The sequence below is a fragment of the Oncorhynchus keta genome, chromosome 26, assembly GCF_023373465.1.
Source record: "Oncorhynchus keta strain PuntledgeMale-10-30-2019 chromosome 26, Oket_V2, whole genome shotgun sequence".
In the NCBI taxonomy this organism is placed as follows: Eukaryota; Metazoa; Chordata; class Actinopteri; order Salmoniformes; family Salmonidae; genus Oncorhynchus; species Oncorhynchus keta.
The window spans coordinates 34,109,194-34,124,004 of NC_068446.1; the positions used below are offsets into that span (position 1 = coordinate 34,109,194).

The 14,811-nt window shown below is 40.2% G+C and overlaps 1 protein-coding gene and 1 pseudogene across 1 annotated transcript; both read left to right on the forward strand.

Annotated features, from left to right (window-relative positions):
• The first annotated feature begins 1,524 nt into the window (after positions 1 to 1,524).
• On the forward strand, positions 1,525 to 11,703 carry LOC118359285 (ferritin, middle subunit-like; annotated as a pseudogene).
• Positions 11,704 to 12,848: 1,145 nt separating this feature from the next.
• On the forward strand, positions 12,849 to 14,811 carry LOC118359284 (myoblast determination protein 1 homolog 2). The gene is made up of 3 exons (XM_035737749.2): positions 12,849 to 13,564; positions 13,922 to 14,000; positions 14,184 to 14,811. The coding sequence occupies exons 1-3, from the start codon at positions 13,052 to 13,054 to the stop codon at positions 14,420 to 14,422; spliced, it is 831 nt and encodes a 276-aa protein (XP_035593642.1). The 5' UTR covers positions 12,849 to 13,051; the 3' UTR covers positions 14,423 to 14,811.

The following is a 14,811-nucleotide window of genomic DNA, read 5'->3' on the forward strand; positions in this document are numbered from 1 at the left end:
CGTTCACGCAGATGAATTGGGACCCTGGGCATCTTTCTTTTGGTGTTATTCAGAGTCAGTAGAAAGGCCTCTTTGGTGTCCTAAGTTTTCATAACTGTGACCTTAATTGCCTACTGTCTGTAAGCTGTTAGTGTCTTAACGATCATTCCACAGGTGCATGTTCATTAATTGTTTATGGTTCATTGAACAAACATAGAAACCGTGTTTAAACCATTTACAATGAAGATCTGTGAAGTTATTTGGATTTTTACAAATTATATTTGAAAGACAGGGTCCTGAGAAAGGGAAATCCACCCCTCCCCTGAATTCACATGATAGTATCCTGTTTAGTATGGTGATAAAATTACAATTTGGCCGGTGTCCAGGGGGTAGGGACCACTGGCCTATGGGGAAGTCCAATTCTGCACTGTTGGTCTAAAAGACATGTCTGGCTGATTATGGGATGCTTATGCCATTGTTCTAAAATCCAGGAACAATACAGTGTAATGAACACGATGGGAGACAGAGCTGGTTTCAAGCGCAGGGCGCAGCAGGTGTTTATTGTATCGGACCACAGGAGGAGGCAGGTAGCTGGGTCCAGGGGTAAGCAGGTCATACACAGAGGGTCCAAAAAGCCAACAGTACAGGCAGGGAAAAGGCTAGTAATGTCATCCGAAATAGAAGGCAATAAATTGATAACAGGAAATCCGATAGGCTAAAGTACAGGTAGGGAATAGGCGTCGTTAGCGAGGCAGGCAAAAACGATCATACACGGGGGGTGCAAATTAGGGGGAAACCCAGAGCTCCAAATAGCAGTGTGTGTCACAAAACAAACAATACATCACAATGATGGGGTGCAAAAACGGAACTAATTAGTGTGTGATAATGACATACAGGTGTGTGAACAGGTGATCAGAATTCAGGGGATTAGGATCTGGAGCGTGAGCTGCGTTCAGGGGATCTATGTGTTTGAGAGTGGGAGTTGGAAGCAGACGTTACATTCAGCACTTAAAATATACAAGAACTGTGTTTATTCAAGCAAATACCCCGCTTTCAAAAATAAAGTGATTCTATTTTATTTTGACTAAACCAAACTTATTTTCTGACGCGCAACATGCTATCCCAGCATAATTCGCATGCATTAGCCACTGTTCATGCCCACTTTTTAATGACACATTTTCACTAATCGTTGTTGAGTTTTACTATTTGTAATTGACGTTGCGCTTCACTGTCATTTAGGGCAGTGTCGATCACACTCACCGGATGAACTTGAGAATCTGAACTGGAAACGATTTCTCCATTTCTAAATGATCGTTCACTCTCGCAACCAAATACTGAAAACAACACTTATAGTGTGTGTAGTTGTTTATATTGCGCTATTAATTTAGTATTAAAAGATAAATATTATCACACGTTTATGTGAAGGTATGAGAAGGAGATAGTGTCGTTCAATCGAGATAGTTGTGAGCTTGCCAACTTTCGACTTCATCAGTTGTGCAATAACGGTTGTTGTTACACTCTAATCACCGTCGGGAATTTTTAAACATGGCTGAACTAAGTGTCAAGAGATTAAAGACCAGCCTGCCTATCTGTAAAATTCACAGACCATTTGTCGGGAGCAGGGTGAAACAGAACCTCCCCGCGGTCGTTGAGGAGAGTTTGTGCGGAGTATCTACAATGCTTATGGAGATTGCTTACAGACTTGATGCACTGGTAAGAGCGACCTAACCATCCAGCAATAGGCTATAAGTGCAAGTTACTTGTTTACAAAATGTTCTATGGGAAAATTGGATGTTTATAAATAAAAGCTATTTGAAATTGCATGGATTTTTTAAAATAAAATAATTTATGGCCTGAATCACTGAAAGGTTTTCAACCCTCTGTCATGTATTTAAGCAATAAGGCACGAGGAGGTGTGGTCTACATTATGAACTATGTTAGGTGGTTCGAGCCCTGAATGCTGATTGTCTGACAGCATACCACGGGAATGACAAAACATGTATTTTTACTGCTCTAATTACGTTGGTAACCAGTTTATAATAGCAGTAAGGCACCTCGGGGGTTTGTGATATATGGCCAATATACCACTTCGTGTCGCGTCGTGCGTGCCTGAGAACAGCCCTTAACCGTGGTATATTGGCCATATACCACATCTCCTCGGACCTTATTGCTTAATTATAAGCTAAGTGGTTCGAGCCCTGAATGCGTGCCTTTTTGCTTAATTTAGAGCTCATCGTGACTGTCATTCCACAACATTGCATAACTAATGTGTACAAGCAATGAATCTTGCAAGTCTTCATCTTATCGTTTATTTCCATTTCCATACTTAGTCATATTTGCACAGGTCTTTGTTTAGTTGATTAAATGTACCAAGTTGCTTAAAGTTAGTCACAATATGAATTAAGCTGTATGCCATCCAATACAGCAATATATGTCAATAACCCACTTGTAAATCATTCTCACTGGAGTTACTCTATATGATTCACTCTTCCAGGCCAATATATTTGAGCAGGATGATATTGCCTTGCCAAGGGTGGCAGCGTTCTTCCATGAGCACTCTGAGCAGGAACAGGCGCAGGCTGAGGCCATGCTGGACTGACTACCTGTCAGACAGAGGGGGACAGTACTGTAATACAGACATACAGGTACACTGTAAGACTTTAATGTAATTTCAACAGTAAAACACTATAGAATGCACAGTAAAATACCTTAAATGTGTTTTACAGCATTAATGCTGTAGATTGTACTACATTATGGGTCAAATGCTGAAAAATACTGTTATTAACTGTAATTGTAATTGCAATCCTGTAGAAATTACTCTAACTTACTGTATTTCTTTACAGTAGTCCCTGAACACTGCTGTAGTTGAAGGTGCCAAACTGTCTGTGGTGTGTGAAAGAGCGAGAAAGAGAGCTGTATCTCATATTTGAAATCAAGACTGTTCTCAGGGCAGGTCTACCGGTTTTACTTTTCTTAGCAGTTACTTTTAGCAGTTACTTTTCTTAGCAGGTTACGTGAATTAACGCAGCATGTTATGATAATTAGGTGAAGGTTAGGAAAGCTAAAATGCTAACAATGTCCTGACTCGAACCTATCTACAACCAGGCCTGCCCTGAGAACAGACTTGATTTCCAATAATGCGATGTTCTGCGCCAAAGGGTCTGTAAGGGAAGACTCATGAGAAAATGATCTTTCTGTTCTACTCAAGCTATTTTGTATTTTCGTGGAAAAGTAGCCTAAATATTTTTGAGCAGCTGCTAGGTATGTACTAATTCCATATACAGTTGTGGCCAAAAGATTTGAGAATGACACAAATATTAATTTTCACAAAGTCTGCTGCCTCAGTTTGTATGATGGCAATTTCCATATACTCCAGAATGTTATGAAGAGTGATCAGATGAATTGCACATCATTGCAAAGTCCCTCTTTGCCATGCAAATGAACTGAATCCCAAAAAACATTTCCACTGCATTTCAGCCCTGCCACAAAAGGACCAGCTGACATCATGTCAGTGATTCTCTCGTTAATACAGGTGTGAGTGTTGACGAGGACAAGGCTGGAGATCACTCTGTCATGCTGATTGAGTTTGAATAACAGACTGGAAGCTTCAAAAGGAGGGTGGTGCTTGGAATCATTGGTCGTTCTCTGTCAACCATTGTTAACTGCAAAGAAACACGTGCCGTCATCATTGCTTTGCACAAAAGGGCTTTACAGGCAAGGATATTGCTGACAGTAAGATTGCACCTAAATCAACCATTTATCGGATCATCAAGAACTTCAAGGAGAGCGGTTCAATTGTTTTGAAGAAGGCTTCAGGGCGCCCAAGAAAGTCCAGCAAGCTCCAGGACCGTCTCCTAAAGTTGATTCAGCTGCGGGATCGGGACACCACCAGTACAGAGCTTGCTCAGGGAGGTGTGAGTGCATCTGCACGCAGTGAGGCGAAGACTTTTGGAGGATGGCCTGGTGTCAAGATGGGCAGCAAAGAAGCCAGGAAAAACATCAGGGACAGACTGATATTCTGCAAAGGTACAGGGATTGGACTGCTGAGGACTGGGGTAAAGTCATTTTCTCTGATGAATCCCCTTTCCGATTGTTTGGGGCATCTGGAAAAAAGTTTGTCAGGAGAAGACAAGGTGAGCGCTACCATCAATCCTGTGTCATGCCAACAGTAAAGCATCCTGAGACCATTCATGTGTGGGGTTGCTTCTCCGCCAAGGGAGTGGGCTCACTCACAATTTTGCCTAAGAACACAGCCATGAATAAAGAATGGTACCAACACATCCTCCAAGAGCAACTTCTCCCAACCATCCAGGAACAGTTTGGTGACGAACAATGCCTTTTCCAGCATGATGGAGCACCTTGCCATAAGGCAAAAGTGATAACTAAGTGGCTCGGGGAACAACACATCAATATTTTGGGTCCATGGCCAGGAAACTCCCCAGACCTTAATCCCATTGAGAACTTGTGGTCAATCCTCAAGAGGCGGGTGGACAAACAAAAACACACAGATTCTGACAAACTCCAAGCATTGATTATGCAAGAATGGGCTGCCATCAGTAAGAATGTGGCCCAGAAGTTAGTTGACAGCATGCCAGGGCGGATTGCAGAAGTCCTGAAAAAGAAGGGTCAACACTGCAAATATTGACTCTTTGCATCAACTTCATGTAATTGTCAATAAAAGCCTTTGACACTTATGAAATGTGTGTACTTATACTTCACTATTCCATAGTAACATCTGACAAAAATATCTAAAGACACTGAGGCAGCAAACGTTGTGGAAATTAATATTTCTGTCATTCTCAAAACTTTTGGCCAAGACTGTACTATATACTTCTATATACCTGCAGGTTTTCTTAATTAACTACGCTACTAACTATCTCGCTAACGTTAGCTTGTTTGGATTGTGTTAGCTAACAGTATATCCAAGTTGACATGTCGGTCTGTTGCGTTGATCTTTCTTGCCCTTGCACTGAAGCATCAGTACTTGTTACACTACCCCGACCTCATCCTGCAATTTGGGCGACACAAACGAATGAGGACACTAAGGTTTGAGAGCAAGCACTCCTACTTCAAGGAGTGTGCCAGAAAACTTGTCTGAAAGCCACTCCAGGATTACTTATGCAGTGGCCAATTGTTTCCACATAGCATTGAAGTTGTTGGTGTCATGAATTCATTTGAGGAGCAATTATATAACAACACCAGTCAGGGAGCCGGACAGTCAAAAGGGTTCACAAAGCAAAGCACTGCAGAGGTGTTTAAAATTGTATACAAAGCAAAAACATACACTAAAGGCCTTGTTGTAATGGGAGAAAATGATGACGGATACACATTTGGAAAGATCTCACTGATTCTGGTCACAGAATCACAGGTGCATTTAATTGTTGGGTGGTATCAGTCTGTGTCACTTTTATACCAGATTCTCTGATTAATTACAGTCGAAGTCGGAAGTTTACATAAACTTAGGTTGGAGTCATTAAAACTGTTTTTTCAACCACTCCACAAATTTCTTGTTAACAAACTATAGTTTTGCAAAGTCGTTTAGGGCATCTACTTTGTGCATCACAGTAGTTGTGGTGAGTGTAGTGATAGTAGTAGTATAGTAGTAGTAGTAGTAGTGGTGATAGTAATAATAGTAGTGTAGTGATAGTAGTAGTAGTAGTGATAGTAATAGTAGTAGTAGTAATAGTAGGAGTAGTGGTGATAGTAGTAGTAGTAGTAGTAGTGGTGATAGTAGTAGTAGTGGTGATAGTAGTAGTGGTGATAGTAATAATAGTAGTGATAGTAGTAGTAGTAGTGATAGTAATAGTAGTAGTAGTAATAGTAGGTAGTAGTGGTAGTGGTGATAGTAGTAGTAGTAGTAGTAGTGGTGATAGTAGTAGTAGTAGTAGTAGTGGTGATAGTTATAGTAGTAGTAGTAGTAGTAGTAATAGTAGGTGATATTAGTAGTGGTGATAGTAGTAGTAGTAGTGGTGATAGTAGTAGTAGTAGTGGTGATAGTTATAGTAGTAGTAGTGGTGATTGTAGTAGTGATGATAGTTATAATAGTAGTAGTGGTGATAGTTAATGTAGTAGTAGTAGTAGTAGTAGTAGTAGTAGTAGTAGTAGTAGTGGTGATAGTTAATGTAGTAGTAGCAGTGGTGATAGTAGTAGTAGTAGTAGTAGTAGTAGTAATAGTAGTAGTGGTGATAGTTAATGTAGTAGTAGCAGTGGTGATAGTAGTAGTAGTAGTAGTAGTAGTAGTAGTGGTAGTAGTAGTAGTAGTGGTGATAGTTGTAGTGGTTAAAGTTATAGTAGTGATAGTAATAGTAGTGATATTAGTAGTAGTGGTGATAGTAGTAGTAGTAGTAGTAGTGATAGTAATAGTAGTAGTGGTGATAGTTATAGTAGTAGTGATAGTAATAGTAGTGATATTAGTAGTAGTGGTGATAGTAGTAGTAGTAGTGATAGTAATAGTTGTAGTGGTGATAGTAGTAGTAGTGATAGTAGTAGTAGTAGTGGTAATAGTAGCAGTAGTGATAGTAATAGTAGTAGTAGTAGTAGTAGTAGTAATAGTAGTAGTAGTGATAGTAATAGTAGTAGTGGTGATGATAGTAGTAGTAGTGGTGATAGTAGTAGTAGTGGTAATAGTTGTAGTAGTGATGATAGTAATAGTAGTAGTGATGGTGATAGTTATAGTAGTAGTAGTTGTAATAGTAGTAGTAGTGATAGTAATAGTAGTTGTAGTAGTGGTGATAGTTGTAGTGGTGATAGTTATAGTAGTAGTAGTGGTAGTAGTAATAGTAGTAGTAGTAGTGGTGATAGTAATGTAGTAGTAGTAGTAGTAGTAGTAGTGGTGAATGTTATAGTGGTGATAGTAGTAGTAGTAGTGGTGATAGTAATAGTACTAGTGGTGATAGTAGTAGTGGTGATAGTAGTAGTACTTGTAATAGTAGCAGTAGTGATAGTAATAGTAGTAGTGGTGAATGTTATAGTGGTGATAGTAGTAGTAGTAGTGGTGATAGTAGTAGTAGTAGTGGTGATAGTAGTAGTAGTAGTGGTGATAGTTATAGTAGCATTAGTAGTAGTGGTTATAGTAGTAGTGATGGTGATAGTTATAGTAGTAGTAGTGATAATAGTAGTAGTGATAGTAATAGTGATAGTAATAGCAATCTCTCTCTTTCTATTCTTTCTATTTCCATGTTTGTCCTAGTTGACATATCTTAGCTAAGGAGGATCAGAGTTTCAAAGATTGGGGTGATAATCTGCACGCCACCGAGATTTATTTGAGACTTGTTTGCATCTCTCATTCTCTCAGAAATCCTGCCATGCGGGTTGGGTCAGTAAATGATCTGCTTGCTCCATCCCGGAGCCTGTGTTGGCTTGCGGTAGCGTGCTTCTCTGGCTCCAATCTAGCCCTGCTCACTCCTCTCTATCATCCTTCTCTCTCAGTGTCACGACTTCTACCGAAGTCGTTGCCTCTCCTTGTTCGGGCGGTGCTCGGCGTTCGACGTCACCGGTCTTCTAGCCATCATTGATCCATTTTTCATTTTCCATTGGTTTTGTCTTGTCTTCCCACACACCTGTTTTCAATCCCATTCATTACCTGTTGTGTATTTAACCCTCTGTTTCCCCTCATGTCTTTGTCAGAGATTGTTTATTGTTAGTGTAGTGTTGTTTGTTGTATAGGTGCGCGACGGGTCTTCGTACCCATATTTGTTTATGTTCTTTTCCTGTTTAGTGTTATGGAGCATGTTACTGGGACATTATTAAAAGACTCCATTTTACACTCCGTTTGACTCTCCTGCGCCTGACTTCCCTGCCACCTATACCCATATGCCTGACACTCAGCCCCTTTCTCTCTCGATCTCTCTCTCTCATTTCTCTCTCAAAGACAGGCAGGCAAGCAGTTCTTGTTATAGTTTTTTGTAAAAATATCTCCCTGTTCAACTTTTCTCCTTTTTTATTTTTTTTTAAATTTAGAGTTCATTTTTTTCTTACATAATCCTGTATTTTTAAGAATGACCTATTCTGATATCTTGGTTTGTGTATGGTGAAGTACATTATTGGCCAGTATTTGTCAATGTTCTTATCACTGTATCTCTCTCTGTCTCTCTCTCTCTCTTTCTCTCCCCTACTATCTGGAGTTGTAATGTTGCTCTTTTCAAATGTTGTTCTTTGTGATTAAAGTGCAATTCATGTGAAATTCATGTTTTGAATTTGAATAAATATATATATTTGTACACATTGTTTTTCTTACAATATTATGTTTCAGGGAGCTGTCTTCTAAAGACAGCCTGCAATGCTGCTTAGTACTGTAAAATAATTGTATATTACTGTAGGTATTTCCCTGTAAATTTACAGCATTATACTGGCACCACAGTTTCCAGTTTAATACTGTAATTTTGCTCTACAGCAGTGATGCTGTAATATAGTTTACAGTATGAATTTCCTTACTGTAAAACATATTACATCATCCCTGCTGTAAATTGACCGCATGGATGCTGTAATATGTAACATACTGTATTACAGCATCCTTGCTGTAAATTTAAAGCAAGAATACTGTAATAATTTTTACAGTAAGGAAAATGGTACTGTAAACGATATTACAGCATCACTGCTGTAAAGCAAAATTACAGTATTAAACTGGCAACTGTGGTGCTAGTATAATGCTGTCAATTTACAGGGAAAAGTTTTACAGTGTAGAGCTGCCCGCTTATAGAAATATAATGAACCACCACCCTTTATGGCATAGTTGACCTGAATGGGGATGCCTGTTCTACTCATTCTAATTCTGTGTGCCCACTGCCGGGGGAGAGGGGATGGGTTCCTCCTAACTTTAGGCAGTGCAGTAGGGCATGGGTCATGCATGCATGCCTTTTTCCTTCTGGCTAAATAAATTGGCACACTAACTTGGTTTCCATTCAATTGGCCACAGATTTTCATGCGGATATCCTAAAATCTGCATAAAAACAATAAGCGCATTTTCCCACCAGATGTGAGTTTCCATCAAACTGACTTGTGGCAGATAAAAGGCTGTGCGTGATGAAGTAGTGCACATAAATTACATTTGCGGTTAAGTTCCCATGTGCGGAATAAAAAACATAAGTTCGATGGTCATCTCAATTTCAACTTTACCGATGGTTTTCACAACAAACTGTTGTGATTAATAGCAAACTTGCACAATCTGGTTTTGACACATGCTGTCAAGAAAAGATATCCCTCACTGATAGTGGACAGGGGGTTAGTTATATGATGAGAAATGAATAAGGGCAAGATCATTTTATTTGATAATTGGCAGCCAAACACCGGTCACCAGCATTCAAATAATAGCTTACCCTCAATATTTGGACTATTGGAAATATGCATGATCACAGTGCATTTACCCACCATGTGAAGTTCATCATAATGTTTTTAATCTGCCTATAAACGTCTCCACATCGTGGTGGTAGGCCCATATCGTGTGACTCCCAAGTTTACTTTATTTTATCGATATTTGCGCATAAAGGCATTTACAACGTCACTTCTCGCATAATTCATTTTACAGACACATGAAATTGTACCAACATTTGCTGTTTCCATAAGCCCTGTCGTGACTTTTTCTTATGCGTCAGGTAATTATTTTGCATTAAATGGTTGTGTGGAAATCTGGTTACTGTCTATGCTTGGTGCTGGGGATAAGGGGTTGTGAGTGGACAGAATAGGAACGTCTGAGGCCAAGGGGGTGGGGGTTTAAACCCTAACCCTGGAGCTTTTCCTGGGGCTCAGGCCTATTGCCTGTCAGGGTGTACATTTCCCCTGAGTTCCGGAAAATTGGGGAGATTAATGTGCAGGCGGAAGGACGAGGCATTAATTGTGTTTCCAGATGTACGGGGTGGCGTTGACACTTTAGTGCCGTGTCCTCTTTCTGCCTCCTCCAGTTTTACGAGTCATGTCAAATCGATCCCAAGTGGGACCGCTAAGGGGTCCATCATCAGCAATTTGGGACACCTTGTTATCCATTGATCTGTGAGGGCAAATGATGTGTCCTGAATAAGTCTATTCATCAGTTTTGATATTGTTACGATTTGTATTAAATTCTGCAACCAATTCTTCAACTTTGTTTGAAGTTTGGAAAGAAGTTGTCTGAAAGGCTTTTCGTTGTTTTGTTTATAAAACAGATTGGATGGATTCATTTTCATAAAGATCATAGTTAAAGTAGGAGAGATATATTCAAGAGTTTTCAGATTTTAAGAAACTACAGTAGTATATTAATGAATTAAAGTAAAAAATATATAGTTATCCTTCAGAAAGGGGGACAATTAAGCGAGCTGTTCTGTTCTAACATCTACATTTGGATTATTAGCACAAGGTTTCCCATATTCGGTCCTGGGGCCCCCCCTGGGTGCACGTTTTGGTTTTTGCCCTAGCACTACACAGCTGATTCAAATCACATACTCATCGTCAAGCTTTAATTATTTGAATCGGCTGTGTAATGCTTGGGCAAAAAAACACAACGTGCACCCGGTGGGGCCCCAGGATCGACTATGGGAATCCCTGATTTAGCAGAGCGACTTACCGTCAGTGCATTCTAATGGCCGTCTCTGTGTGTGTGTGCTGTCATTCTCCCCCAGAGGCCAGGCTGTGAGGAGGTGTGTGCAGTGATCCCAGCCCTCAAGCTGATGCTGGGCCAGTGGAAGGAGGAGATGGCTGTGATGGTGGAGCTCAGCCAGCTGTCCAAGGAGCACAGCGACCCGCACTCCGCCAGCGTGGTCAAGAGCCGCTTCCTGGGGCCACTGGTGCCCCGCGTCAAACTGCTGGGAGACCTCCTGACCAACGCCCGTAGAGTGGGCTGCACCATTGACCGCTCAGGGGGCTTTGGGGAGTACCTAATCAACCAGCTGCAGGAGGAGTTGACCAATGTCACCAGTGGATGAATCACTCACTCACTAGCGTGCGTTTCCATTAAAGAAGCCTACTTGGTGAGTTAGACTCACAAAACAAGCCTTTCCTGTCATGTCTGTGTTTTTTTGTCTGGGCACCTATATTGTGTTATTGCTAGTCAGTAAGACCAATGTATTGTAGAAAACACTCCAAAGTCCTCTATGGAAATGATTTCTGAACTGAACAAACAAGGGGGGATGGCTTATTTACAACTAGTTTCATTCTAGAATGTAAGCTGAACCAAGCTATAGCACTTCTTACAAATTCCTAAGCTTGAATATCTGCCCTGTTTTGTAAATGTTTGGTTCAACATATTGATGGGGGTGTTGGGTTATGTTAGAGAGGGTGGAAGGTCTTGAATCCAGTATTTTAAGTTCTAGAAACTACCAAAAATGAAGAATACATGTATGTACTTGATCTGGGCATTTAAAAGGGCACAGCCTCAGTGTATCATGTATGTATTCCGTAAGCAAAGTTGAGCCGTGATGTCTTAAAGGATGCTGTTGGATGCATTGAGAGGTAACAATGCGACAATTAAAGTTGATACTGTAATATCTGGTATTTGACAATCCTCACAGTACACTATGTTAAGTGGCTTATAATGTGAAGTATTTCTGTATTTACTATGTTACAAAGAGATCACTGATTCGTTAGAAATTCTGGGTTGATGATTAAGAGATATTGTTTGGGAATTGTCTCATCCATACACTTTGTGTCCACAAAACATATTGCCTTTAAATATACTGTTGAAATATTCATTATCCCTCTTCATCACATACAGTACAAAGTTACAACAATGTCTTCCTTTTGAAATAAAGTCTTGAAAAAAAAAACTCTCAGCTCTCTTTGTTCTATATGGCTCATATAGTGTTTAATGTAATATAAGTGTTCGTAGTGACTTCAATTTCCTGACTGTCAAAGGATTCTTGATTGTTGCAGGAGTTTTGCACGGGATATCACTTGTTTAATGAACTCACTATCGCCATCTAGCGATCCTAACCCAGACCTAGATATTGTGTGTATGTACTGACTGATATGTACTGTCGACTGTGTGACGTTTTAAATGCATGTATTTCACTCCTTGACTGATCATGTTATGTACTATGTATTATGTCATGTTTCATGTGGAACCCAGGAAGAGTAGATGAGGCTTTTGCAGATGCTAATGGGGATCCCAATAAATACCAATAACAATACATTGAGGTTTTCAAGTAGCAGGCTTATCGTGGCCTATTTTTCTCCAGTAGGCCTGTCTATAAAAAATAAATAAAAATCCCTTCAAATCATAACAGCCATGAGAGCATTTCGTATTTAGAAAAGTATATTTATTTCAAACAAACAGGTCTGCCTGATTAATTATATAGCAGCCTGCACATTGGATAATGAATATATTCGAGGGCTATAAATTATAATAATAGGTTGTGCAAGACGACAATTAGTGATATCATTAGGCCAACTTCCATCTTCGAAACCAATTGTACTAGATACTAGATAAACGTGTGAATAACATAATTAAAGATTAAGACAGGTTATGAGCTATTTGAATTTAAAAGAGCTTTCGAGACTTATTATTCCTTTGAATACAGTCATACTGATATTTTAAGAAGCTCATATTAATGAACAATGAATTACAATCAAATCACTTTCCTAAATGTAATATACAGATTCAATTGTAATATGTTGGTGCATAGCTGTATTATTATTATACTTCTATGTAGTCCTATTACTATAATATTATGCTTTTACTAAAGTTCCTTCTGGAAAAATAAAGTAATCCTATTCCATGTTATTATAGAGACAGTTACGAGAAATTGTACACTAATTAGCATGAAGTTGTAAACCCCTCCCTGCGCACACACTCCGCGCGACCATTGGCCAATCCAGGGAGCTGTCAGAAATGCAGAGCACGCCCCTAACTCACCAGGGATAAAAGCTTGTTTGAGCCACAGCATCAGCAACAGGTACCCAAGGGGTGCACTAGGATACAGGTTGGGAAAGACAACCACATTCCTACACTAAAAACTAATACTAATTGTAAGTTTTTTGGTTGCTCTAAGGATACCTTTACAGTTCAACCTTTTGCCCAAAGTTTCCGGTAACCTCTAACGTTTGTGACAAATACAGAGCCAGGATTACAATCGTTACAAGGCTGGTCTTGGAATTTGACAGTGAGATGGAGTTGTCGGATATTTCGTTCCCTGTCACCTCTGCTGATGACTTTTATGACGACCCGTGCTTCAACACCAGCGACATGCATTTCTTCGAGGACCTGGACCCCCGGTTGGTCCACGTGGGACTCCTCAAGCCAGACGACCACCATTACAACGAAGACGAGCACATCAGGGCACCGAGCGGGCACCACCAAGCCGGGAGGTGCCTCCTCTGGGCATGTAAAGCTTGCAAGAGGAAAACCACAAACTCTGACCGGAGGAAGGCTGCTACGATGCGGGAGAGGAGGAGGCTGGGAAAGGTCAACGACGCCTTCGAGAACCTGAAGAGATGCACGTCGAACAACCCCAATCAGAGGCTTCCCAAGGTGGAGATCTTGAGAAATGCAATCAGCTACATCGAGTCTCTGCAATCTCTGCTCAGGGGCCAGGACGGCGAGAACTACTACCCGGTGTTGGAACACTATAGCGGGGACTCTGATGCATCCAGTCCACAGTCCAACTGCTCTGATGGAATGGTGAGTTGGTGCATCTTGACATCCGTGTATGTGCATGACCCCACTGGAATTCGGTAGTTTTTATTCAATAAAACCTATTTGCAGGTCTATATAAATACATTTAGTAGGCCTTTTCGATTTGATTTTCTTATATTATTTTGGAACTACCAATTGGATATCACGAAATCGTGGAGAAAAATTGGTAAATAGTACATCAAGAACAAAATATGTTAGATGCTAAGTACAAAACAAAGGTGGGATATAGGTATATCGTTTGAGATATTCATGTCATTCAATATCACTCCAAAAGCTGTCACAACACACAGTGTTATTTTATTGATCGAATTCTTAGATTGCATTTATTAATTTTTTATCCAGATGGACTATAATGCCCCAACGTGCACGTCCGCAAGACGAAGCAACTATGACAGCTCTTATTTCGCCGAGACTCCAAATGGTAAGTTATTATTTTAAAGTGTTATATTATTGTGACTTGTTAGGCCTAGACCTTTAAAATACGTTTTTTTCAGCAGCTCTCCTTCAGTAGCCTAATGCACAAGACCCAAGGCAGACATTTTTTGACACACATGTATATAATGTTACTTGTCTCTGACTGATGTTTCCTTCACCTCTGTTACAGCTGATTCCAGAAGCAACAAGAACGCAGCAGTCATTTCCAGCCTGGATTGTCTTTCCAACATCGTGGAGAGAATCTCTACAGACACGTCTGCGTGCACTGTGTTATCAGGCCAGGAGGGTTCCGAGGGTAGCCCCTGTTCTCCACAAGAGGGATCTATCCTGAGCGAAACGGGGGCACCCGTGCCGTCACCGACCAACTGCCCTCAGCCGTCCCATGACCCCATCTACCAAGTGCTATGAACACAGTGATAGTATGGCTACATTTATGAAAACGAATCGATTCCTGTAAATTGTAGAAAACAACAAACGGACAGAGTTGCAGAATGTTGCTGTGGTAGAATAATATGATGGCAAAGCTGTCATTCCTTCTAATAGAAAGGTTTCAATTCCTTGAAGATCAATCATTGGCTTCCCATTGGTCACGTTTTATGAGATATAATTTCCGACTTATTTATGTAGGCCTAAGTGTAATCGTAAATGAAATATTTGACCACTTTCTTAGACTTGTGTGTGTGTGTGTGTGTTTGTGTGTCATCGTCATCTTTTGTTCTTTCCTTGCCATTTTTATTGTTTATGACAATAGAGGACCATTTTTGTATATGTGTAAATAAGAGGTGATTTTTTTTTTT